Source organism: Electrona antarctica (genome assembly GCF_951216825.1).
Source record: "Electrona antarctica genome assembly, chromosome: 19".
In the NCBI taxonomy this organism is placed as follows: Eukaryota; Metazoa; Chordata; class Actinopteri; order Myctophiformes; family Myctophidae; genus Electrona; species Electrona antarctica.
In genome coordinates this window covers 17,327,844-17,355,693 of record NC_136800.1, presented here as the reverse complement: position 1 = coordinate 17,355,693, position 27,850 = coordinate 17,327,844, and the positions used below count along the sequence as shown (strand labels likewise).

Below are 27,850 nucleotides of genomic sequence, written 5' to 3'. Positions count from 1 at the left end.
GAGTTGGTAACCAAATGGACCCTTATAGATCTCTAACTCTTGAGTGTGTAAAATGAAACCAAATGGACCCTTACGGGTTCTAACTCTTGAGTGTGTAAAATGAAACCAAATGGACCCTTACGGGTCCTAACTCTTGAGTGTGTAAAATGAAACCAAATGGACCCTTACGGGTCCTAACTCTTGAGTGTGTAAAATGAAACCAAATGGACCCTTACGGGTTCTAACTCTTGAGTGTGTACACTCTCAAGAGTTACATTATTGTTAAACATCTGCTTAACTTACTTAATTTACAAGAAGTCTACACAAAGAGAAGAATTGATATTTTGATCAATGTTTGTCTGTTATCTCTCCTAATGGTACCAACAACAATACAGCATGGAATTTGTGGACAAAAATCTTATCCAAAGAGAACAAAAGAAGTCTTGAGTCTGAGAGGCTAAATGTCATCAAATGGTGGTCTGTACCCTCTAAATACCTAATCCTAACCCCCACCTGAAACCCTTTCCTAAATGTAAGCATAAAGGTCCTTGCAGACTACTGCATTTTTACTTTTACCATAAAACAACCATTTTATGGTTGCATTCTGAGGACCAGGGTCCTCACAATGCATACTTCTCAAATTCTACTATACTTGGGAGGACATTTATTAATAAGTGAACGCACGCACACACACGTCACACACTCGCGCGGGAGTCACAATCAAAGTCAAGGCAAAGTCACTGGAAATTTCCCCCTCTCCAGAATTAAATAGGTTATTGAGTAAATTAATATCCCTGTGTTGCTGTCATGATGGCGAAGCCACAACTACTATTGTCCTTGTAGAATACAATTATCAGAGATTTGATTAGAGTCTTTATTGCTGCGCGACCCGGAGGTCGGTGGGAATTGCTTGCGGCTCCGTGTGATGGAATACAATATGTTAAAGATGTGACGTTAAAGACAGAATATGAATGGTAATGCAGGACCGGTGTTAAGTTTCTGCAAAACTCTATGAAATCCATTTGACACTCCAGTCCCAATCCAATCATTTCACTAATGGCATTCTCAGCGTCAGAACGCCTTGAAGGCAAGGGTGCGCTTTTCATCTGGTCGTTGGTGTACTCACCGAGGGGGGAGTGGACATGTCGCCGAAAAGATCAAAGTGGTTGATGTTCTGCAGTTCGCACCCCGAAGGGGGGGAGAGAGAGAGCAAGAGAGAGAGAGAGAGAGAGAGAGAGAGAGAGAGAGAGAGAGAGAGATGAGAGAGAGAGAGAGAGAGAGAGGGAGACACAGTAAGAGTAAAGTGATATTTCATGACAAAGTGATGACACCAGGTTTGCACAGTCATGACACTTCAACACAGGGTTATGTGGCAGGTGTGTGGGTGGTTGGGTGGTTGTGGTGGGGGGTGAAATATATCCAATGTAGTCACAATGACAATCGTACCGAGGACGGCGAGAAACAACTGCTCCCTTCCCCAGTTTCATTATCAGAAAATGGATCTAAAATGAATCCCACATTGCTGGCTATAATTGGATTGGTAAAAGGCTATTCAAGCCCAATAAAACACGCGCTGATTAGATATTCTTATGTCTGCCAATCAAGAGGGCCCTCGAGAGCCCTGTGACGCATTGTCACGCTGATTCCGCTCCGCGCATATAGCTCGGATTGTGTTCGATTTCAATGAATGAATGAATGAATAAATGAATGAATGAGCATCTATGAGGAAGCACCTTGAACATGCCCTATAGGCATACTGTAGGCCTAATCCATACGTCCACCTCGGTTTCCCCCTATGCTACAGCAGATGGATGACGGCCTACAAGAGGATATTGGATGGATGAGTTGCATGAATTGCAAGTTACAGGTGTGTGGCGCCATGCACAAGCAGACTATGAATCACAGCAAAGCACATGTGGTTTTTTTTTTGCATGGCGTAAATACACAAGTTCACAAACACATGACAATGAGGAATTTAATTGAAAAGAACACAAATAACAATAAGGGGACTGAATGGGAGAACGCAGCAATCAGCATTGCTGAGAAAAGGGGGTGGGGGAGGGTCCACTTGGAACAAGCTAGGACATCCAACTGTCTCCTCGGTACTGTGTATTCACTTGACAAAACAAAAAGGTCGATAAAAGAGTCAGGAGTAAGCATAGAGATTCTACACAGAGGTCTCCCCTCAAGGACTGACACACCATCGGGGGAAAAAGCTCCAACTGAATGAACAGACAAACAGTAACACTTAAAGAGATATGGCAGCGCTGATATACTAATGCTAGCATGGGGCTGTTGGGTTGTGATAGCCTGGGGCCAGGCCGGCACACTGTCTGTTTGATATGCTGAGCAACAAGCAAAAAAAAGCAGCAAAGAGCTGAACACTTGTTTTCGTGGCGAGGAAAATCTTCCCTCGCGCAAAAAGGCTTGAATAAATGTTTTGATTTATGGTTTGAGAGATGCGACAGAAAGAAAAACAAAAGTTACTGCAATGGTGATAGGAGGACTCATGAAATCTACAGCCCCAGAGTAGACGGAAATACATTTTCAGTTTGCAGAAAATGAAAAAGACAGTGCACCACTTTGTGGTGCCATTAACGGACAAAATGAATTTGCTGCTGAAAATATATTACTGTCTATTTAGGTATGGCTGTTTATGAGTCTTGGATTAGAGTCTGTTGATTTGATTGCATGTAGCTGTGACTACACTGCATGCAGCTCAACCACACACGCCCACTCCACCTACAAACCTCTCCTGGTCACCTCTGTGGATGATGCAGCCCAACCTCCCATTTATTCTGTCCATTATATTAGGCATACGCCATGGATTGGATCGACAAAGTCATCATAATGTAACTGTCCAGGCCATCTGCTCCCGTCACGTTTCAGATTCCTGCGTAACATTGGATTTGCACGCCGAGCCTGCCTCCCTAATGTTCTGTGAAATTGGCGACACGTCCAACTTTGGTTGACCAATCAATTAGTCTTGTGTCTTTGAGCAGGCAAGGCATGGCTGATTTAGCGTTGTTTCATCATGATCAAAGAAACGTCGCTGCAATTCGTCAACTGTCGGGACGGACGGACAGACGGACGGACGACGGACGGCCTTGTATGGTTAGTGGTTACTTTTGAGGAAATGAAAAACAGAAGTGAACCTGTGTAACCTGTTGTTATTTAGTCACAAGCTCTTGTTAATACTTTTCATTGGTTCAATTATATACTTCACCACAGACACACTTAACCACTTTCACTTTCAAAGCTTTTCCAATATAGCAAAAATAGCAGATCTACAAGCTCACCACGCCTTGGCATGCAACGCTTAATGAGCTTGTAGATCGGCTATTTTGGCTACTGTTGTGCAACACTGCAGTATGACGAAGTGGGGCATTAATTTACGAAGAAACATAAAGACTTGAAATATGGAGAAAGGAGGTTTCTGCCCGACAGCAGCGAAATGCAGCTTAGCCCTGCACACGTCGTTTCTCACCCAGGAAATCTTTCGCAGGGTACCGGGGGCAATGACTACAGTACCTCTAAAGCAAATGGGGCTTTGCTGTGAGTAATAGCAGTGACAGAATCTAAATGCTGAACGGGCAAGAGTGAAAATGTCAGATGAGGCTGGCACAAGACGGGCTGTGAAGTGAATGGACACTGGAGAAAGGGGGCTTTAGGGCATTTCACTACTAAAGGGTCTCACAGAGAGGCTTGCACGTAAGAGGATATGGCGACAAATAAATAGAAAACAAACAAACAAAAAAACACCTACAGTCATGAAATGTCGCTTTGGGACGTCATAGATCCCTTCCTTCTGCTGACTGGTTGGGACCTGCATTGGATCGGAGGTCCATTCAAATGAAGAGTAAGTAAGTGAGCAACACCATTCTGTATTTTTGTAAAGGTTGGTTGGTTATTAAAAAACAAGAAAAGAAACAAGACCTTGAAGAACTGAACGATTTCGACCGAGAAAAAGCTTTGTTCATCCAATTAGATTTAGTCTATACAAATACTTTTTCTTTGCTCGACATACGTCCTGGTCTTTTAGAGCAATGGTGCTATGCAAATTCTACAGTTGTGCCACTGAATCAATTCTACTTAAATCAATATTGATTGTAAACAATGCTTGAAGAACCAGGGAGGGTTCATTGGGTATTAAGGAAGGCCATTGTTATTCTGCAACAGTACGTCTCTCTCAACTGGCTAACGTCTGACACCGAGAAAATGTCTCAGCTCTGTTCTCCTTTGTGTATTTTCCTCACATTTATCTATTAGGTGCAGTCAACAATCTCCTGCATTAACTCTCTCATTCTCCGACTCTCTCAGTGGCCGACACAGCTTTTTGGCTACGTTTTCTGCAAGTCTATTGATCTCGCATCATTCTGAGATCAAATGGCATGGAGGGTGATTAATCTCTCCCTGCATCTTTCATCTTCAGAGAAGCGAGGGGTACAAAAGGAGAGAAGGGAGGAGAGAGAGAGAGAGAGAGAGAGAGAGAGAGAGAGAGAGAGAGAGAGAGAGAGAGGAGACAGAGACATGCAGAGACAGAGAGAGAGAGAGAGAGAGAGAGAGAGAGAGAGAGAGAGAGAGAGAGAGGGAGACAGAGACATGCAGAGACAGAGAGAGAGAGAGAGAGAGAGAGAGAGAGAGAGAGAGAGAGAGAGAGAGAGAGAGAGAGAATGATTAAACCACACAACCGGTCCCTGGAGTCCTACAGTATTGTCTTTGGTCCCATCAAACAGACTGAAGCAAAAAGGTCAGAGTAGTAGATATCTAAAATGGGGGACTGCCACACAGGCTTTAGGTGAATATTTGTTCTAAAGCACTGACCTTGACTGTGCAGCACCTGAATGAAACATAATACTAGACACGGTGTAATTTACAAACAGACTGCCTCCTCCCTTTTTAAATGCTAAACGAGAGCTGAGCCTTACTGCCATAGATCTTACAGCAGTGCGTTGGATATTAACATAATGGCCTTTCCTGCTTTGCCCAGTGGCACAGTACTGTTGAACCAGCAAAAAAATCCCTTGTGGATGTTTTACAAGTCTGTCCATTTTTTTTATTTACAGTTGCATCAGTGCTGACCTAAGTGATAAGTGATATTATTTTGGTTAAAACAAAAAATATTTTTTGGTTGGTTAAAATGTAAATGCTCTAAATATCTGACAGTAATCATTGCTATATAGTTTGTTCAATAACAGGGGTCTGCTCTCCCTATCTCTCCAGCTCTTTAATAAACAGAAAATACTGTACATTCCCAGGTGGGTTGACAATTTCAGCCAATCAGGAGAGAGTAGCCTACCCTCTTATCAGATTCAATTTTATAGTGTTCCAGTTTCTTTGTGTCATACCTAGCAATTTTAATAATTTATCCTGTATCCTGTATGAGTTCTTTCTCCTGATTGGATACACTTGGTATCCCTACCTGAAACTGCATTTGCTGTTTACTAACGATCTGGAGAGATAGGGGAGACCACTGTTACTCACCAAACACTCTATAGCAATGATTGCTATAGGAATATAGAGATTTGACACTTATTTTTTCAAAATAAATGTACTTACAGTTGGAGGCCATCGATATTGTCCTTTTCTTTTTGCTGAGGTTTGCGTGATCTGCGCAAAAGGACAGTTAACCCATTTTGGGCGGGAACCCCTTTTGGTGTTTTAAACATTGTTATAATTTAGCTATTGAAAAATAGCAGATCTACAAGCTCATTGCGCGCCACCGAGTGGCGCGCTACGAGCTTGTAGGTCTGCTATTTTTGAAAAATCGTGAAAAGGATTTAGAAGGATTTTTTAAAATTTTGAGGTCAGGCCTAAATGGGTCAAATGATAAGGGACAATATCGGTGGTACCCAACTGTACTGCACCTTAAAAAAAAGAAGTTGTGTATCAATAAAGAGGTTACTATCTCTCACAGGGTATAAGGAGGAAAGGAAAGGGGCATGGGGTCTTGTCTTTAAGGAGGAAAGGAAAAGGGCATGGGGTCTTGTCTTTGTACCTGATAAACGCTCTCCTCTGAGTGGGGGCCACGGAGGGGTTCGTGTCCGGCCTCAAACACAATGTACTACAGAACAGAAGTAGTTGGCAAGGCAAAGAGGTGTAAGAGATAAGAGAGGATCAAAATGGAGATGGGTATAAGATAGGTGCACAAAACAAAGAGTTGAAGCGAGGTAGAGGGATGCGAGTGGTGGGGTGGGGGGGGTTGGTTGGAAGCAAGTTGGGGCAGCGAGGGATCGTTCGAGATTGGGGAGGGAAAACGAAAACAAAGGAAAAGAGAGACGGGGCATGAGAGAAAGGAATGGAGAGAAAGGAAAAGAGTGAGGTGGGAAGGAGAGAGAGCACAAGTAGAATATAGGTCAGGTAGCAGTTAAAGTCACTGTGGAGTAGGGCTAGGCAATTAACCAAACATGGACAATTTAGAATCTCTCACCGACTGAATCTGGCTCACGTCGGTTAATCAAATAATAATAAAATAAATAAATATATATATTCTTTTCTTATCAAAGAATCAACACAAAAATGTTCTAATTGATTTAATTATAAACGACTAAACTGATTAGTCAAATTTAAGCCCTATTTTATTCTTTGTTGTACAGCGGTGTTGTGCATCGCTCTAAAGGCTTTCTCTTTCTATAATGACACTAGATTTTACGAAAACGTATTCTTTTTTAGAATTAATTAAAACGATTAGCTCGATTAACTGCTGCACCTGTAATACTTACAGTACAGATCCCGTCAGAGAACTATGTGGGCAGTCTAAAAAGAAAATGCCATTAATAAAAATTGAGACAAAAGTTTGAAATAATCAGGATATTGATTTGATTGCGCAGCCCTACTGTGGAGGTCTAGTACTAGTAGCGCTCCCTTCACCAAAATGAGCAGTGATACTCGCCGTTTCCACCACAAACAAAGACCCACAGGTCAGAACCGTCACTTGAGATCCATTATCACAACACATGTGGCTGTCAGGGTGAAACCTTGTTCTGCATGTTCAAAACTATGCCTTGTCACATATCAGGAACTGGGAAAAATAACCTGTGTTCCAAATTATGGACCCAATGTAGTTATTATTTTGTCTCAAGCTCTTGTTAATACGGACACACTTTCACGTAATCATTTTCTTCTTCTTCCAAAAATTTAGAAAATAGCGTATTTTTTTGCTCACTTTTCGCAAGACTCTATATACGATAGAAGCATGTGAAGCATTCATTTATGAGAAAAAATAAACACATTTAATAAAAGTTGAAATGTGGAGTTACAAGGTTTCTGCCCAACGACAGCAACAGGCAAATATATTGTAAGTATCATTTCAGGATCTCAGGTGAAAGAGTCCACCCGCGGGCCTTGCATGGATTTCTGTCAGTCAACATCAACATAACAATAAGTAAACAAAACAAAACAAAACTGCAAATGGAATGTTGGTATGCAAACGCACTTGCGACAGAAGCTACAGAATAAAGAATAGAGATGGTTTTAGGATGTGTTCGGGGGGGCGGGGCGTACCGCTGAACGTTACATTCAGAGTAATAAGAGTTAGTGTTGTCTGTATTCAGTGTGAGCAAACAATACAAAAATCTGGTTCAGCCAAATGCCGGGGGGTGGGGGGGTGGGGGGGTAGTCAAGAAGATAACAACCAGCTGGGGATCGGGGGACGGGGGAGGGGGGTGTCTTTGGAAGAAATCAGGACATTGACACAGATCAACTTAAAAAAGTATGGTTTTACGACATTGCACCGGCAAATGGGAGTCGAATGGTTGAACAACACTGTCCACTAGGATGGTCTACTGTGTATTACTGGAATGGTGGAGTATCATGAGCCATTAATACGAGCAGATCGGCGGGACCGGAGAAGGTTATCTGCATTACTTAATTACTTCTAATTCCTGATTTAGGACTTCATCACAAGTGAAAACAAGCGGGTGGAGGGGAGGGGGCGTTGTGGTGGCACTGTGTGCCCAAGAACGTACCTGGTAGACTGGATCATCCACCTCGTCTTCCAGGATGGTCTGTGTGGCGATGGAAAAGACAGCATGTTTTGTTTTTCATCATACAATACAACATATCAGTGCTTCCCAATATTTTCTGAACCACCACGGCCCACTTGAACGTTTCCAAAGTGTTGGAGGCAGTGTCGTGTGGTCAGTTGGGTGGGCATTTTCAGAGCATGTTTGGCTGTTTCAATGATAAATCGATCGATTGAGATGTAACTATTAGTACCTATTTATCAGCATCACCATGAAAAAAAAGGTTTAAAAGAAAGAATACCATGACTCTTAGGTTAGCAATAGTCTTTAGTGTTTCGCATTTTTTATGGTTTGAGAGATGCGACAGAAAAAAAAACTAAAGTCACTGCAATGGTGGAAGGGGGTCTATTTTGCACAGCGAAAATAACCGATTTACAGGTTGGGAATCGCTGCAATAGATCACAGAAAAAAACAGCAGAAGGAAGCAGAGAAGACAGAGAGAGAGAGAGAGAGAGAGAGAGAGATCCTAAATGTTTTATCGTCTCATTAGGTGACAATAATAGGACAACAGGGAAAAGGGAATTATCTGCATGCAAAATGAGAACAATTCCACACAGAATGAGTGACATTGGCCTTTACTGAAACCATTATTTATACGATATACTGTACAACATGCACACACACACGCGCTCTTACACGCGCTCTTACACGCACACTTACACGCACACTTACACGCACACTTCCACGCACGCACTCACGCACGCACGCACGCACGCACTCACGCACGCACGCACGCACGCACGCACGCACGCACACAAATGTGCACACAATCTCGCTTTACACAGGAACAATATTCAACAAAGCCAGGACTTTGCATCTTTAGGGGCAAAGGAAATGAGCATTCCAGCCAACTGAATCCTTTGACGCACCTGCAAAAGCCACTCAAAAAGCAGCTTGAAAGAACTGTGATTTCTATTGAGCGACTGCCTGAATGGGGACTAATTTACCGGTTACACGAGTCATCTCACCGCAGCGGAGTGGGGGCTAAGCACAGCCATATATGGAGTGGTGACATCACGGCGGATGGACCAATCGCTGTGCTCCTTACCTGGTAGACGGCCTGCTCGCAGTGCTTGTCCTTCTGAGCCTTCTTCTCTAGCTCCTCCCTCTGCTTGATGTCATAGATGAGCGTGAAGAGGTCACGCAGGTCAATGATGAGCGGCTCCGCCTGGGGACGACAGAGGAAGCATTTAAATGTAACATTTTATTCACTATAATGTTTGTTCTTCAAACATCATCATTATATTATGTAAATGCCATCGTGTTTTTATTCTGCTATATACAGTATATAAAAATCACACCCGTGTGAAGTGAGGGGCGCTCTTATCATCCAATTAATTTGTCAACTTGTGTTATTATCTTTTAACCATGATACAATGTTTTTTTTTAAATCTATGTATTTAATGTTAATATAAAATAGATATGAACAAAACACACTGTGTTTAAAAAAGCCGATTTGCTCAGACACATATGACATTATCCTTTCATTGTCAATGGCATTTAATGTTTGTGTTGAAACAAAAAGGCGAATTGCTCGGACACATATGAAATAAATTCTCCATTCATTGTCAATGGCAAATGTGACATGAGTTGTTACGAAAAGCTTATTGGCGCCTCTCAAAAACAAGATGGCATTCATAAAATATAAAGGGCAATGACAAATGGAATAAACACTAACGGTATCAAACAATGAAACCTCTGAATTTTTTATTTTAGAGATCCTCAGGCAGGTGGTTCTAGAGCCAACGGTCCCCCAAAGGCAGACTTTAGTCACCCGTGGTCTTCCACAACCCACCAACACGTTCCACGTTGTGGCATGCGCCTGGACCACTAGGCCAGCGGGCGCCCGAGAGAGTGATTATTATAAACGTATATACATGTGAAAATATCACCCATCACCACCTTGTAATGTGACATGAATGGAGTTCTTTGACTGTGAGAATCTTTCTTTCGGTCGGACAAAAGAAGTCACACGAGGAGAACAGAGAACGGTCGGTCAAGAATAGGACGGCGAGGAAGAGGAGGGGGATGAAGGACAGCAGGAGAAGAAAAGAGGGTGGATTAGGATGACAGAAACCATAGACCAGGAGGAAGAATGTTAACGAAATGAGGAGAGGAGGAGAGGAGATGGGTACCGAGTTACAGAGGAGAAAGCAAAGACACCAATTACGGGCTGAAGGGAGGAGAATGGACAAGGTAAATGAGGGGATCAAGTGGTGTGAGATGAATAATGGCGTGTTAAGAAGGGGAAAATGAGGAGGTACAGGAGCTACTGTACCTAGGAGGAGAAGGAGTATATGAATATATAGGGATGACTCATCCCGTTTTCCACAGATTTTGTTTTCATATTTGCAGGAATTGTTCAGCACACACTGAACAATAACAACCTGCAAGCACTAAACCACTTAATCCTCATATACACACCGTACGACAAAATAGCAAAAATGGCCCATCTAACAGCTCACGCGCGTTGTTGTGAGCTCGGCTCATTACTCACTCACTATTTAATCAAAATAGAGCTACCGGTTTAAAGTGGTTAACAGAGCCCTGATGGCGGGTTGACCTTCATGAGCAGATACTCACTGATTGTCCGCTCTTGATGGCCACAAACCTGTGGTGACCCTCCTTCCCACAGACATAGCCGAAGGCCCGGTGGTCCCTGGTGTCCTTGGCGATGTAGCTGATCTCGTGGACCGAGTGGTGATGCAGCAGTATCTGGAAGAGACACAGATGGAGAAGATTCTAACTCTTAATCCCCATTTTTGCCTTTTGTTTGCTAGGTTTTCAGCTTTTAACTGTGGGAGGCTGAACACAACAATCAGTGGTGTAGCTGCACTATACTGGCTGGCTGCCTGTGTGCATATCCTAGTTTGGTGACAGCATATGCCTCATTAGGCCAAATACCGTAGAATACACAATTTGTATAAATATTTTATCACAACAGAAGTGTTGAAGAACAATAGAGGTATAATTAAGAGATTCACAGATTTTTCATCTACAGTACAACCCCACCATGCTCTTTCACTTTTACTTCTCATGGTAGATGGTTCTGTTTTGTGACGTCAAACATGTAGTCGTTTTTGAGGGGATAGACATACTGTACATACTGAACAAACCCTTTATGGCTTACAGCCATGCTATAAAATAATGAAGTTAAAGGAACTCTTTTCCAGAGGTCAATCTAGCTTTGAACCACAAATGCACATGCCTGAATCTTATAAAGCCATTTATACTTCATCATATGACCCTGACAGCATTTCATGTCGACACTTGTTTTAGTTTAAAAAAAATATGGTATTCATGTCAGCGGGGAGACACTTGTCTTATGCGCATAAAACAGCCTTAACAGCCTAGCAGCAATACGATATAATGTCTTCCATGGCTAGAGGAAGAGTAGACCGTTTTTGACAGGTCTCTGCATGCCACCCGGGGTTCAAATCTAAGCTGCACGGTATCTGGAATCTGGTAGTTAGTCCAAATGAGGAGCCGACAGAACGTCAACAATTGGTCTTCTGTCACAAAGACATAACTCTGCAGTATTTCCATGCTTCCTTTTGCTTCTGTGTCAGATAAAGTGGCTGGAATAGGTTATTTCTTTGTCGCACTACTGACAGCAACAAGACTCGACCAGAATAAGTGGAGCCAATTTTTAGCGCTCACTTCCTCTGCTCATTTCCCTCTTCCACGTGTGTGTCAGTGGAATAATTTACTGCATGAGTAGTAGTGGTAAATCAGTAAGGGCCAGGCAGCCACACAATCCAATTTCCACATGTTTTTTTTCAAAATGTATTCTAATCTAAAGGGACCTTATGGCCTGCATATGTGAGCATGTAGCCCACAGGGTGGGCTGTGAGGATGTTCTAAATCCTTTCAATAATTGGCAAAACACTACGATTATAATGATAGTATAACAATACTAAATGTTTTTATTTAAAAAATGGAAAAAATTGTTTTTTCATTGTGATACTGATAAGCAGGAACTTAACCCATTAAAACCGGGAAAGCATCTGTGTCATTTTAGATATTATTCGTTGGCTATTCAAAAACAGCAGATCTACAAGCTGATCGCCTGTCACTTTGTGCCACGCGATGAGCTTGTAGATCTGCTATTTTTGAAAATCGTGAAAAAAACAAAACAAAACAAATAAAAACAAATAAACTATTGTGCACTCAAATGCTATAATTTGGCACCCACCTGCTGCTCCACTAATTGTGGAACGCATGGCTGGAAAGTGGAAACGACGCCAGATTAAAGCCAAATATACAACTAATATGACTCACCTACTCGTCATGACAGACAATCACATCTGCCTCTGCGCTGAAATAATCTCCATCCCCCCCATAATAACTCAAGAGGGGGGCATTAAGTGAGGAGCGTTATTTACGGGGTGTAATCGGTAAATAAAATCGAGGCGCATTAGTTTGGGGGGTTGGGGGTCCAAAACAACAAATGAGCTTGTCAGAAAAAAGCGCAGTGTTGGCTAGGCGGGGAGGCTGGGGGTTTAATGTCTTATTCCATTACCGGTCAATGACAAAGTGCTATCACCACGCCAGTCACATTGGAAGCGGAAATCAAACGATGGGTCTTCATTTTTAGAGCGGAGGGAGGGGGTTGGGGGGGGTTGAGCCGGTAGCCACGGGACCCGCGGCGTTGCATAATTATCGGTTTAGCTCCAACGACAGCCGAGGTGGAGCCGCGGTGTAATTAGCATTAGCAACGATGATCATTAAGGGGTGGAGCGGAGCGCTAATTATCGGTTAGCGCTGATGAGCAGAGAGTGGGCCTATCTATACGCCAACACTGTGCCCCAGGACCGGCAGAGAGGAGCTCCTCCATCATCCTGTAATGGAACAGCAGGCCTTCCTACTCCTCTGGGGGTGGTGGGGGGGAAGGGGGGGTATTCAGAATGGTGGGTAGGAAAGGGGGGATTCATCTCATAACATCATCATAACAATCATCGCTCACTTGTCTTACTGGTGTTAGCAGACAGCTAACACCACCACTAACACAGCAGGCTCTTCTTCCTAACCACACCCTGTACAGTAGGTCGTGTGTGTCACAATATAATATAATAATATGAAATATCAGGTCTACACGAGACTCGCATTCTAATGGTGCTGGACTCATTCTAATGGTGCTGGACTCATTCTAATGGTTCTAATGGTGCTGGACTCATTCTAATGGTGCTGGACTCATTCTAATGGTGCTGGACTCATTCTAATGGTTCTAATGGTGCTGGACTCATTCTAATGGTGCTGGACTCATTCTAATGGTGCTGGACTAATTCTAATGGTTCTAATGGTGCTGGACTCATTCTAATGGTGCTGGACTCATTCTAATGGTGCTGGACTCATTCTAATGGTTCTAATGGTGCTGGACTCATTCTAATGGTGCTGGACTCATTCTAATGGTTCTAATGGTGCTGGACTCATTCTAATGGTTCTAATGGTGCTGGACTCATTCTAATGGTGCTGGACTCATTCTAATGGTTCTAATGGTGCTGGACTCATTCTAATGGTACTGGACTCATTCTAATGGTGCTGGACTCATTCTAATGGTTCTAATGGTACTGGACTCATTCTAATGGTGCTGGACTCATTCTAATGGTGCTGGACTCATTCTAATGGTGCTGGACTCAAACCTTCTAATGGCCTGTGGTGCTGCCTGTCCTATTGAATGATGGAAGCCATGTTATTGTTGGCCATATTAGAGTGATATCATTGTCAAGGCACTAAGACAGAGTTTCTTAACGCCGGGCCGAGGGCCACCTGGAGTCCAAAAGGTCTAAAAATGGAACCAAATGGACCCATAATGTGTACATTCTCAAATTTTACAATGTAGATTGGGGTCCCAGGGTTCAAAATTATAAATAATAATCATATCAAATGAGGGTCTAATATGCATTTCAAACTGGGGTCCTTGAAATGATAAAGGTTGAGAATCACTGAACTCACCCTGAGTCACTTGCTGACTCAGGGTCACTTGAAAATCTCAAAAGTGGCTGCTGTGTTAAGTGGTCAAATGGGTGGGCCATAATGCATTTTCAGAGCATGTTTAGTTTAACGATCACTCCATCAATCGATTGTGCTCTAGCTTGGTTCAATGGAACTAACATTGTGTAATTAAGTTCCTCAACATCATAATGAAAAGTACAAGAAAATGATTTTGTAATATTATGAATAAAATTGTAGTGTTTTGCCAATTATTTGAGGGGCCCACTTAACATATACTTATGGCCCACCAGTGCGCCCCGACCCACAGCTCGGGTATGGCTGGTTTGGAAGATAGCGGCTCTGCCTGCCAGCTGTGGTGAAGTGAACCCGAACACACTGTAGTGCCCTCTGGACGTCCTATACAGCGGCTCCGTGGCAGCGAGCTGGCACGGCGCCCTGCCTGAGAGGAGCCTCCCCCGCCCACCACGGAGGCCCGGCCCCGCTTCCGACCGACCAACGCCCATACTCACCCCCGATCTCTCGTCGTAAATCTTGATCCCGCCGAAGGAGACCGTCAAGAATACTCGCTGCTTGTGCTCCCCCTTGGAGCGGGCGGAGGAAGCCATCCCCTGCAGGAAATGAGAAGAGAGAGAGAGAGAGGGAGAGAAAAAAAGAGGAACATAAAAAGCCATGCGGAGATGAAGGGTTCATGAGCTCAGCATGAAAGGCAAAGCGAAGCCATCTTCTGATTTCCGACGCAGGTGAGCGTGACAGCGGGGGGAGGATGGGGGGTGGGGTGGGTATGGCGGGGTGAGGGTGACAGCTGTTACGTAAGGTGCAATAGGACAGAATGTTCTTTCATGCGTCTTCTCTGTATTTTTTTTAAGCTCCACGCTCTGAAGGGTTCACGAACATGCCATTTCGAACGAACACCTTTGTTATTGGCTTTCTTTTCTTTATTCACTCTTTACCCCATTCAAACGTGTGGGTTTTTTTCTGTCTTTCTTCTTTCTTTCCAGGAAGTTGAGTGGGAGTGTATACTAGCTCGTGGACGTGACATAGGCAATAACACAATAACAATAAGGGTGAGGATCTGCTGACTGGAGTGGAGCTGACGCTGACTTGGTGGTGAGGGCAACTTCCGTCACATCCTGCTGACTGAACAACACTCCAAGGCCTTTCATTTTTTCCGCCTTCCCCACAGATCTCAACGCTTTGCTATATATATATATATATATATATATATATATACTGTATCGTTCGTTGCTGTCGAGCGGAAACCTTGTACTGCACGTCCAAAACGGCTGCTTTTTTGGGGGAAAAGAATAATAAAATTGATCCAGTTGATCCGATGTAGTTATTATTTAGTCACAAGCTCTTGTTAATACATTCCATTGGTTAAAACCCACAGATACCCTTATCCACTTTAACTTCCATTTTCACACACTTGCACGACAAAGTAGGGCATTCATTTCTGTAAAAAAATGATATATACTGTATATGGACATACAAGGTTTCTATCCGACAGCAACAATACGGTATTCTCCACTCTAGTGAGGAACAATTAGCATTTCTGCATTGTTCCTCCCACTTCTTACGACTCCGTGTCTTTGATGTAGCCAAGGCCGCTGACAGGGCAGAATAAGGGAAGGGGAGGAGGAGGAGGAGAAGAGGGGGGATTGGGGAGGTGTGTGTGTGTGTGTGTGGGGGGGGGGGGGGGTGTCTGCTCACTGTGCTGGACACGTCTGACAGGACCGAACACATTGGTCACATTGACGAGGGAGTGGACCCTCACTGGATATTAAGCTCTACAGGAGATCTGAACCGCACTCCATTATAAATCAGAGCAGCCAGAACGTCATTATAGCTCACTTCCCCTGCCATTCTGGGAGAGAGAGAGACGGGGAAAAAGAGAAGGCTTGCTGTACTACACGAACACATGCACACACACACACACACACACAGAGAGAGAGAGATGGAGATAGATAAAACAGAGAATAAGAGGTGGAAATAACCGTGTGTGTGTGTGTGTGTGTGCGTGTGTGCGTGTGTGCATGTGCGTGTGTGTGTGTGTGTGTGTGAGAGAAAGAGAGAGAGAGAGAGAGAGAGAGAGAGAGAGAGAGAGGGGAGCCTGCCGTGGCTACCGTCAATCGTCGATCGGCTCCTCCATTTGGTGGATTAAGTCCTCCAGGAGGCGTGAGGCAGCTCAATAGAGGCTCTTTCACCCTCTTCTATGGCCTGTCCAGATAATAGCGGTCCATTATCGACTGATGCCGCATCGACTGCTGGACCAGTGAGTGAGTGGCGGCTATAGGGAACTTGTGCGCGGGTCGGTGTTTGGATGTCATATCGACGCGAGAGGGGAAGAACTTGCTTTTTTGTGACAAAGCCACTTAGTTCAGGGGTTCCGTAACCTTATCAGCTCCAGACCCAACAGAGAAATGTGGCGTCCCGGGATCCAAACTTACTCCAACATTTTTTGGATTTCAGAAATTATTTTGAAAAATGTTTGATTTTCATTTTCTGAAATACCTTTCTTTTTTGAAAAACGTAACTGACTTAGTTTACAGTACATATGGGCGGTTGGATGAGAAGGCTTTGGCTGGTGGCTGGGAGCTGTTGTACTGCTCACGACCGCTTCCCACACATTTAAGACCCAGCAAAGTCTACAAGGAGATAGTTATAAACCTGTGAGTACGTGCTTTCTCTTTCAGACAGGGATTTATCCCACATCCTCCCCCTGCAAAGATGCTTATGCGCAACTTTTATTCAACACAGAGAGATAAATACGGTACGAACGCCCCTCCCGTTACTTTGAAGGCACTAACTTAGAGCTGCTTTTTAACGACGGGAACCCTAGCGTCCCTGAATCCACAGCTATAATGTTTGGTGAAAAGAGCAGACCTAGAAGCTGGAATCGCACAGCGTTGCGCGACGTCCTGTGAGCTTCAGATTGGCTAGTTTAGCAAAGATATTTAGAGTATCTAGAGTGCTTAGTGGTAAGTGGCTTTCAGGGATCATCAAGAAGGAAGGAAGTTGAGTGGAACCAGCCCACTCCATGCAGACAAAGAGCATGGAGCTCATGCTCATTTGGACGAAATATGAAAAAGACAAAAAAAATAATAATAATGAATAATTAAAAATAAGCTAAGTTCACACGAACAGTCTTCTGGCAACATGAACGTGCCGCCGCCGGCTTTCCGAATTCACAACTTTATTCCCATGGGTGGGGGTAGGGGTGGGGGCTTGGAATTAATTCTGCATGTGCTACTTTTGGAGAGCATGTAACAGAAATCTGAGGAAGAGCCAAGCGTCACTCTGGCAGATTAAAAAATCCTTTTAGCGGTAGCCGTTTTTGTATTCCGGGGTAGTTTCTGTTTCAACTACATTTCAGAGTCACATTAAATCTGTTCACAGTCAGATGGTTCCACCACGCAGGCACCACAGCACCGGACAAACCTCTCTGACATCCAAGGACTACCTTCTGACAGGCATACAAATTAAAACCCACAGTTACAGTAGTTACCAGTTCAATTAAATCTCAGGACTTTACCGTGTAGTACGGGATAAATTACACTGAAATGTACAGTAAACTGGGACAAACTGTTTGTATACTGAAATATGATGTCATGTTAAATACCGTATAGAACAAACACATGCAGAGACTGACATGGACATTTAGAGTGTTAATTTAACTCAGTAGAAACACCCGAAGCAGGCAACGTCAGCTGCAGCCATAGGAGGCACACAGAACAATAGATGACAACGTTCCACAAAACGGAATCCGTTTCATAAGGAAGCCAGTTCGTTTGCCACAGTTTGCATAGTCTGTCGTCCAAATGAGCCCATGAACCCAAAACGCTTTTGAACCCAACGGTACACAAGTTATACAACACCCTAAAAACGGACCAGATACACTGCTACATAGCACTCCACACTGTATAGTGCAGTGGTTTTAATTTTTCATTTCGAGGCCCATTATTTGTTCGGCATTTGAGCCACGGGTCACCATGAGATTTAGCCTCGCAGACCCAAAACTCAAGAATATGTAGTTATTGTTGGATAAGATTTTGTACACAATTCCATGCTGTATTGATGTGGTACCGTAGGAGAGATAACAGGCAAACGATCAAAATAACAATTCGTCTACATTCTCTAATTGTGTAACTTCTTGTGAATTAAACAATGCAGATGTTTAACAAAAATGTAACTCTTGAGAGCATAAAATGAAACCAAATGACCCATAGGGGTCCATTTGGTTACATTTTACACTCTCAAGAGTTAAAGATCTATCAATTTGGTTACCAACTCTCCATCATTTAGCTGGGGACCACCTGGAACACCCGGACCACTGGTTGAAAACCACTGGTATAGTACATTGTTTCCCCGGGACCCATTTGTCTTGTATCAACTTTCTCTTTTGGGTCTCCAGCTAAAACGTTTGGGAACCAGTGGGAGTGGATTAGGTGGTCAAGGCAAGGGGACAGTTCCATCCACCGGGCCTGGGTCACCCAGTCAGAGCAGAGCACTCACCCTTTGAGGGGTCTGGGTTAGATCCCATGCATCGCACTCACCCTTTGAGGGGTCTGGGTTAGATCCCATGCAGAGCACTCACCCTTTGAGGGGTCTGGGTTAGATCCCATGCATCGCACTCACCCTTTGAGGGGTCTGGGTTAGATCCCATGCAGAGCACTCACCCTTTGAGGGGTCTGGGTTAGATCCCATGCATCGCACTCACCCTTTGAGGGGTCTGGGTTAGATCCCATGCAGAGCACTCACCCTTTGAGGGGTCTGGGTTAGATCCCATGCAGAGCACTCACCCTTTGAGGGGTCTGGGTTAGATCCCATGCAGAGCACTCACCCTTTGAGGGGTCTGGGTTAGATCCCATGCAGAGCACTCACCCTTTGAGGGGTCTGGGTTAGATCCCATGCAGAGCACTCACCCTTTGAGGGGTCTGGGTTAGATCCCATGCAGAGCACTCACCCTTTGAGGGGTCTGGGTTAGATCCCATGCAGAGCACTCACCCTTTGAGGGGTCTGGGTTAGATCCCATGCAGAGCACTCACCCTTTGAGGGGTCTGGGTTAGATCCCATGCAGAGCACTCACCCTTTGAGGGGTCTGGGTTAGATCCCATGCAGAGCACTCACCCTTTGAGGGGTCTGGGTTAGATCCCATCCTTTGAGGGGTCTGGGTTAGATCCCATGCATCGCCAACTCAGCAGCGTATATACGTACAGTATATATACGCGTACGTAAGCAAGGCTTAGGTAATTAATATGTGCGGCAAGTAGTGGGAGCTGACGATATGGGGTGGGCTCCAGCCTCAGCGATCCATCTCCCAGGGGTACTGTAGTGCATGGTAAAGACGGGGGATAGATGCATGCCCTCGTTGCTCTGCATGCCGATAATAAGCCACTCCGACCTACTTACTTACATCCAGGACTTACTGTGCATATACATGGCCTACATACACCACAGCTTCTTGCATGACGCAGTGTAACAGCAAGGGTCAGTGGTGGAGGAAATGCTGTTTGAAGTGAAACATTTCGTCTTGCGTAAAGGTACAAAGTTGTTGTCATTGAAATATATTGAAAATAGCATATCTAACAAGCTGTGTGACAAAACTGTCTTTCAGATCGGATAGCCAAACTACCAGTAAGACACCTGAGGGCGAGAAGCGACCAAAAGGGCGAGGTCGTGTGCACGCATCTGCCTGGGTGACAGCAGACTGCTGGGCGAGCGCTGGCGCTTTGGCATGGGGGGACAATCAACATATGGAATGAATTCTGTACTGGCCATATATTGAGTGTACAGGGTTTGATGAGGTCAGATCAACATATGGGATATCAGAACAGGTCAGCTCCAGAGATGTAAGGGTGGCAGTGGGGGCAGTGTCTTGAGTGTACAGAGTTTGATGATGGCCCAGGTAGGGCCGGCCTTAATTTTCGGGCCTGTTGAGTACTCTAGTTTTCACCGGCTGCCGGGCACGGCTGCACTAATAACTTTGCCCGTCTAGAGTTTAAATGGACAGGTATCAGTCAAAAGGGAGACATCGAAGAGGAAGGATGGATGGGGAAGGATCAACATATGGAATGTCAGAACAGGTCAGTTCCATATATGGAGATCTAAGGGTTTGAGGTTTGAGGTGAGATGTAGAATTGCTGGCCAATATTGATGACATCAGGGATCTCCATATTACGGGCTTAATATTGATGACATCACGTGATGTCACGAGGCATGACCATATATGGGGCTATTACTGACGGGAAATGCACGAATTCACGAAAGTAACTGCGACCTGCAGTTGCAGAGATGAGATGAGATGAGATGAGATGAGATGAGATGAGATGAGATGAGATGAGATGAGATGAGATGAGATGAGATGAGATGAGATGAGATGAGATGAGATGAGATGAGATGAGATGAGATGAGATGAGATGAGATGAGATGAGATGAGATGAGATGAGGAGAGGAGAGGAGAGGAGAGGAGAGGAGATGATCTTTATTTGTCACTGTATGAGATACAATGAAACAAACAATGTTTAGTGCATCCACAACACACAGCAAAATCAATAAAGAAAAAAGGAAAAATAATGTACTTAGTTTCCACCATATGGCACACACATACACACACGGTTGCCTCTTGCATGACACGGTGTAACAGTACTGTAGGTCTTATATTAGTTCCTCCTGGCCAAGTCTCTTTAGCAGGACTCAGTGAATCAGACGCTACTGGACATGACAGCTGCCAGTGAGTCATGCAGCAGACAGTGGAGACGTGAGGCAGTGCTGGGTGTCTTTTCCCAATCGGACTGAGACCTTCTAAATGACGCTTCCCGGAAACCACGATCAGACTCGATGCCACCGCAAATAAACAGGCAGATGGGTTGGAAGGCAATGTACACGCACGCACACACAGTGAGGAGAGAATGAGAGACAGAGTCCCATCCACTCAAACCCAGACATCCAAGCACATGCTGGCACACACGCGCGCGCGCATGCACGCACACGCACGCGCACGCACACGCACACGCGCACACACACACACACACACATACACACACACACACACCTTGAGCTTCATCATGGAGTCCTGGCACAGTTTGTCCCCGCGTGCGGCTGTCACCTCATCAATCCCGATCAGCTTGGCCTTGTAGCGCACGCCATCGCCACGGAAACGCTTAATCAGCCCCGGCTCGCTGCGGTCCTGACCTGCAGAGAGAGAGAGAGAGAGAGACATAGACAATAGACAGACAATAGACAGAGAAAGACAGAGAGAGAGACAGAGAGAGAGAGAAAGAGAGAGAGAGAGAGAGACACAGACAGACAGACAGACAGACAGACAGACAGACAGACAGACAGACAGACAGACAGACAGACAGACAGACAGACAGACAGACAGACAGACAGACAGACAGACAGACAGACAGACAGACAGAGGGACAGAGGGACAGAGGGACAGAGAAAGTGAGAGATGCACAAGTCTGTGTCAGTTTAACTGATTTAGCAGAGGTTGAGCATCATGCTCTTGGTAAAAGAGTTTAGTGTGTGTGTGTGTGTGTGTGTGTGTGTGTGTGTGTGTGTGTGTGTGTGTGTGTGTGTGTGTGTGTGTGTGTGTGTGTGTGCACGCACGCACGTACGCATGCAAATGGAGGGGGATATCACCTCTCTCTGGCATAAGAGAATAAATATTTATGGAATATCAAATGAGTGACGAATAGGAAATTAGCTGCAAGCGTTGAGATCGAAAGAAAATTGAACCGCCAAAATGAATAGCTCATTATGGCTGGCTAAAACACGCAGCGGCTAGTATTACGTTACAGATAGGGTTCTGCGGCCAAATACATTATCAATCTGGGGGCCCATGACACAACGCTGACCTATCCTATCAAGGCCTGGTGATGGTGGTGGGGTGTTTGTGACCAATCATATCAGGGCCGGGTGGTGGTGTTGTGGTGGTGGGGTGTTTGTGGTGTGGTGTTTGTGGTGTGGTGGTGTGGTGGTGTGGTGTTTGTCGTGTGGTGTGGTGTTTGTGGTGTTGTGGTGGTGTGGTGTTTGTGGTGTGGTGTGGTGTTTGTGGTGTGGTGTTTGTGGTGTGGTGTTTGTCGTGTGGCGTGGTGTTTGTGGTGTTGTGGTGGTGGGGTGTTTGTGGTGTGGTGTTGTGGTGGGGTGGTGGTGGGATGTTTGTGGTGTGGTGGTGGTGTGGTGTGGTGGTGGGGTGTTTGTGGTGTGGTGTTGTGGTGGTGTGGTGGTGGGATGTTTGTGGTGTGGTGGTGGTGTGGTGTGGTGGTGGGGTGTTTGTGGTGTAGTGTTGTGCATGGTGTGGTGGTGGGATGTTTGTGGTGTGGTGGTGGTGTGGTGTGGTGGTGGGGTGTTTGTGGTGTAGTGTTGTGCATGGTGTGGTGGTGGGATGTTTGTGGTGTGGTGGTGGTGTGGTGTGGTGGTGGGGTGTTTGTGGTGTGGTGTGGTGTTGTGCATGGTGTGGTGGTGGGATGTTTGTGGTGTGGTGGTGGTGTTGTGTGGTGGTGGGGTTGTGGGGTGTTTGTGGTGGTGTGGTTGGGTGGTGTGGTGGTGTGGTGTGGTGGTGGGGTTGTGGGGTGTTTGTGGTGGTTTGGTGTGGTGGTGGTGTGGTGTTTGTGGTGGTGTGGTTGGGTGGTGTGGTGGTGGCGTGTTTGTGGTGGTGTGGTTGGGTGGTGTGGTGGTGGGGTTGTGGGGTGTTTGTGGTGGTGTGGTGGTGGTGTGGTTGTGGGGTGTATGTGGTGGTGTGGTGGTGGTGTGGTGGTGGGGTTGTGGGGTTTGTGGTGGTAATAATAATATTAATAATAATAATAGCTCAAATTTATATAGCGCTTTTCTAAATACCCAACAGACTTTATTAACACTTTGATTGCTGCAAGATCTCAACAGGCCTATTTGGATGTTGCTGCCGTTTAACATTGCACAAAGGCCTTGTTCGGGGGCCCACAGTAAAATGTTCTCTTATAGCGAGAATCACACGCCTACATCAAAAGAAAGCTGAACTTGTCCACTTCAATTAAAAAAATACGTTTTGATTTTACCATGTTCCATTCTGGAGATATTGACACCTGCATTTGCCTGGAAGTGGTTATCTTGAACAGCGAGCAGAGTTATGGATGGTTTAAAGTCAGAGACATTGACAGGCAGATATAAAATTGAACCCAATAAATATCCTATACATCCTATACACCGAATGAAAGCCCTGAATGTGTACTTTTACGAGGAAAACAGTAAACATTGATCCCATCTACAGTTAGACAGTAATTGGTTATTGAATGCAGCTTGTGCCCACCAGATAACTTCAGAGAAGACATGGACGTGAACTCCTCAATATTCACAAAATAAGGCCTATAGCGACATATAAATACTATATACCGTATGAAACAGAAGACTCTCTGCTTTCATAAGGAAAAAAATTGTACTGTAATAATAAAAAAATCACACCCCTGTGAAGTGAGCAGTGCAACTCTACTTCTCTACTTATTCACTACAGCTCGCTATATACGGACTGAGGCAGAAAGTCATGTAAACCTTTTATTTACAGTTTGGTCTGTAAACTTCTACTGTAATAATAAAAATCACACCCCTGTGAAGTGAGCGTTGCAACTGTTCTGTACTTATTCACTACAGCTCGCTATATACGGACTGAGACAGAAAGTCATGTAAACCTTTTATTTACAGTTTGGTCTGTAAACTTCTACTGTAATAATAAAAATCACACCCCTGTGAAGTGAGCGGTGCAACTGTTCTTTATAGTTGCGCGGTGCAACTGTAGAGAACAGTTGCATACGGTATATAGTATTTATATGTCGCTATAGGCCTTATTTTGTGAATATTGAGTTCGGGTCCATGTCTTCTCTGCAGTTATATCTGGTGGGCGCAATGTGCATCCACCCAGTATCCAATTTATGACAAACTGTACATGGGATCAATGTTTACTCTTTTCCTCGTAAAAGTACACATTCAGGGCTTTCATTCGATGTATAGGATGTATAGCATATTTATTGTGTTTATTGTTATATCTGCCTGTCAATGTCTGACTATAAACCTTCATAACTATGCTTTCTTTTTGATGATGATTGCCGCCTCGCCTAATCTATCTCACTGCTTTCATTGTTTTGATCGCAGTAACATTGGGGGGGGGGGGGTCATGGGCACATTGGGCAGCAAAAGTCTTGATCCGTACGGCTATAAAAAGTCCCATTCCACCGTTCGGTTCAGAACTATAGTATAACGGTGAGACGCGTTGTCATCAGCTGATTTTGTTTTTCAAGCTAGTGTAGGGGAACATGCCTGGGCATGCTAGCCTGGCACGGCCAGACTCATAGCGAGGGTTCACTGATGTTTCCTCCGGGGAAGAATCTTCAGTGAATCCCCGCTATGAGGCTGGCCAAGCCAGGCTATGGGCATGCAGCTTGGGGGCGATGGAGGGGGAAAAAAGCGTCACCCGGCTGTGATGTCGACGAGAAGGAAAAAATGACTTCCACAGATGACAACACCACGGTTTAGGTCGCGGAAAAGTTCGTTATACATTACACCCGGGTCGATTACGTCCCCGACGCGTTCATTGCGGTCTTATCACTACAATTATAATGAATAAAAAAGCGTTACAATCACACGTCTGAGCGATCTCCGATTATGACGGCTCTGCATGGCGATACGTGATCCACCAACGGTAGACTGTCTGTTGTCATGGCGGCCCCTCGATACTGTGGTTCGTTTGTTAGTTCGTAGTATTGTAGGCTCGGGGATCGTTTGGTCGCTACAGTATGAAGAAGTAAACATGCATCTGTCCATGTGTGTTGCCGATCTGGTGCAGAATCTGCAGATCATGTGTTAGGCAGCGTAACAGCGTTCCGTATGTTTTTTTCCGAGACATGAGCCCCCATCTCGCAAGGCTCTCCTCCTGCAGGAGAAACAGGAGGGGAGGGGGGAATCGAGTATAAAAGCCAATAGGTGGAGGAAAGCCTGGTGAGGCGAGGTTAGGTGAAATTTGATTCTTTTCACACACGGGCTACATCGGCATGGGCGCAGCCATTCTACACTGGTTTATACACGTAAAGCGGTCCGCCCTCCTGTTTTCAGGAGGGGAGGGGTTTTTTTTTTTTTTGGTTTTTTTTTCTGATCACGTGAGCGGGACTAAGCAGCAATGATAGGGCGATGGTTCTTCATTGTCCGGGTGGGTAAAAAGATGAATGAAAGTATGCTATAAAAAAGTGATTGAAACGTATTGATACGTGATCCGCACCCGACGTTTGATTAATTGATAACGTATTGATACGCGATTCGCGTCGGCTGTGTTAAGAAAAAAACAAAGCAAAACAGACACAACAACAGTACAGGGTTAAAAAGATAAAAGGATAAACGAGGGAAGGGGGGACATCCTATCCAGACCTCAGCTGGGGAAAGCTATCCTGAAGAGGTGGGTTTTGAGTGAGGTTTTGAATGAGAGGAGAGAGGGAGCGGAGTGGTGTTTGTGGTGGTGTGGTGGTGGGGTTGTGGGGTGTTTGTGGTGGTGTGGTGGTGGGGTTGTGGGGTGTTTGTGGTGGTGTGGTGGTGGGGTTGTGGGGTGTTTGTGGTGGTGTGGTGGTGGGGTTGTGGGGTGTTTGTGGTGGTGTGGTGGTGGGGTTGTGGGGTGTTTGTGGTGGTGTGGTGTGGTGTGGTGGTGGGGTTGTGGGGTGTTTGTGGTGGTGGGGTGGTGGTGTGGTGGTGGTGTGGTGGTGTGGTGGTGGTGGGGTTGTGGGGTGTTTGTGGTGGTGTGGTGGTGGGGTTGTGGGGTGTTTGTGGTGGTGTGGTGGTGGGGTTGTGGGGTGTTTGTGGTGGTGTGGTGGTGAGGTTGTGGGGTGTTTGTGGTGGTGTGGTAGTGGGGTTGTGGGGTGTTTGTGGTGGTGGGGTGGTGGGGTTCTGGGGTGTTTGTGGTGGTGTGGTGGTGGGGTTGTGGGGTGTTTGTGGTGGTGTGGTGGTGGGGTTGTGGGATGTTTGTGGTGGTGTGGTGGTGGGGTTGTGGGGTGTTTGTGGTGGTGTGGTGGTGGGGTTGTGGGGTGTTTGTGGTGGTGGGGTGGTGGGGTTGTGGGGTGTTTGTGGTGGTGTGGTGGTGGGGTTGTGGGGTGTTTGTGGTGGTGGGGTTGTGGGGTGTTTGTGGTGTTGGGGTGGTGGGGTTGTGGGGTGTTTGTGCTTCCGGCCAGTCGGTCGCTGGGAGGTTGAGGGGGGATCGGGGGAAGGCGGAGGGGGTGGGAAGGTCGATCGGGTGGTTCCCATGGGCGCTATTGGCTGGTGACAAACAGCTCTAAAGACTGCCTTTGAGGGGAATCATCTCGGTCCAGCGCTCACCCACAATCCACCGAGCCCCCCCCCCCCCCCCAGGCTGATGGATGTGAGACAGAGGAGGAGGGGGTGGTGGGAGGGTGGCGTACGCTTGGTGTGAAACTGAAGACTGAGGGGTGGGGGTCTGGTGGGGTTGGGGCTGAGTTAGCTGGCAGGTCTATACAACGTGCCCGCAGGACGCACTTCAGATTGCAGCAATCTCCTGTTTTTAATGTGAAAGTGATTAAAGTGTGTATGTGGATATTATATATAAATATTTAACCGATGGAAAGTATTAATAGTATAGTGACTAAATAATAACTTCACTGGATCCACTGGAACGCTTGTTTCCATTTCATGACATACACAAGGTTTCCACACGACACTGACGATGTACCCTGCTGTGAAGAACCCGTCTCCTCATTAACGCGTTTTTTTTTCTTTTTCTCCACTCTTATTTCATGAAGTGGGTTTTAACGGCGTCTCCCCACCACGTGCAGACACAAAAGAGATAGCAGCGTTTGGAATCAAGGTCAGCGACACCTTGGAGAATTTACCGCTATTTCTGGCGGCCCTCCTCCTTTTTTTGCACGCCATTCTAGGCCAACGCCGAGGCGCACGCAGTACATCAGGCTCGCCTCATGCTTAAGGCTAAGCTTCGTCGCGAGAGGACACGCTTTCACATCCCTGACGGAAAATGTCAGGCCGTGCACTAAGACCATAATATTACACCAAACAAGCTTGTTCCACCAAGAAATGCACTTCATTTGGTGTCCTACTGTACATATCCTAAAGTATGAACTCCCTCCCCTTCCTCGTGGCCTACTTTCAACAGAAAGTCTCGACAGAACTTCCGAGTTGCAGGTAGGTGGGAGGGACGAAAATGGGAAGGGGAAAAAATCTCAAATTAAGTGGCTTGCATGAATGGGAAAAAAATGTACAGTTCTCCTCTCGGCTACACACACACAGATCTGCTCACTAATTCATGAGGGCTCAATTCTCTAAAGGGAAGAGCGAGGGCTTGACGATGCTCTATAGAGTCATTACAGACTAAGTAAATGGACGTCAAACCTGGGACTTATTCAGATGCATTTCACCTGCTAGCCTGGGCATAGTTATACAGTGCATACAGTACAATGCTCATTGTGTGTAGTGTGTGCAGTTGGTGGAAAAAATATTCTACTCCAGCACTTGAGTCAAAGCATACTGTGGATACTGCTGGTCAAATATTACTGAACTACAAGTGAATGTTGCTCAGTCTAATTTGTACTTCAGTACTTGATGGAGTAGTGCTTTTAATAGCACTAAAGTATTCAACAGTATACAGCTTCCGCGCCATTGGCGTAGATCTAGGTCAATTGCGCTTTTATAGCGCTTTCGGTCGATCAAGCCATAATGCTACTTACGTTAGCATCGGGTAGCTAACTGTTGTTGTCATGACAATGGGTCACGCCATCTTAGATCGTCTTCGCCATAATAATCCATTCTATCCGTTTCTTTCAATCGCCAGTATCTCCTATTCATTGTCCCAAATGGCATTTTTGGTCAAAACAACGTTTCTTTGACGGCACAGAGCCGGCGATGTGGAGCCC

At 45.4% G+C, this 27,850-nt stretch overlaps 1 protein-coding gene across 1 annotated transcript in view; it reads right to left on the bottom strand.

The window, feature by feature from the left end:
• LOC306943009 (disabled homolog 1-like) overlaps nt 1-27,850 on the bottom strand; it is a 52,858-nt gene that overhangs the window by 14,336 nt on the left and 10,672 nt on the right. Inside the window, exons 2-9 of the mRNA XM_079529214.1 lie at nt 21,010-21,149; nt 14,468-14,566; nt 10,587-10,718; nt 9,052-9,171; nt 7,947-7,985; nt 5,978-6,043; nt 3,746-3,805; nt 1,106-1,153 (exon numbers count right to left, since the gene is read on the bottom strand). Of these exons, the coding sequence (XP_079385340.1) occupies nt 1,106-1,153; nt 3,746-3,805; nt 5,978-6,043; nt 7,947-7,985; nt 9,052-9,171; nt 10,587-10,718; nt 14,468-14,566; nt 21,010-21,149 (704 nt within the window). The remainder of the gene's footprint in view (nt 1-1,105; nt 1,154-3,745; nt 3,806-5,977; nt 6,044-7,946; nt 7,986-9,051; nt 9,172-10,586; nt 10,719-14,467; nt 14,567-21,009; nt 21,150-27,850) is intronic.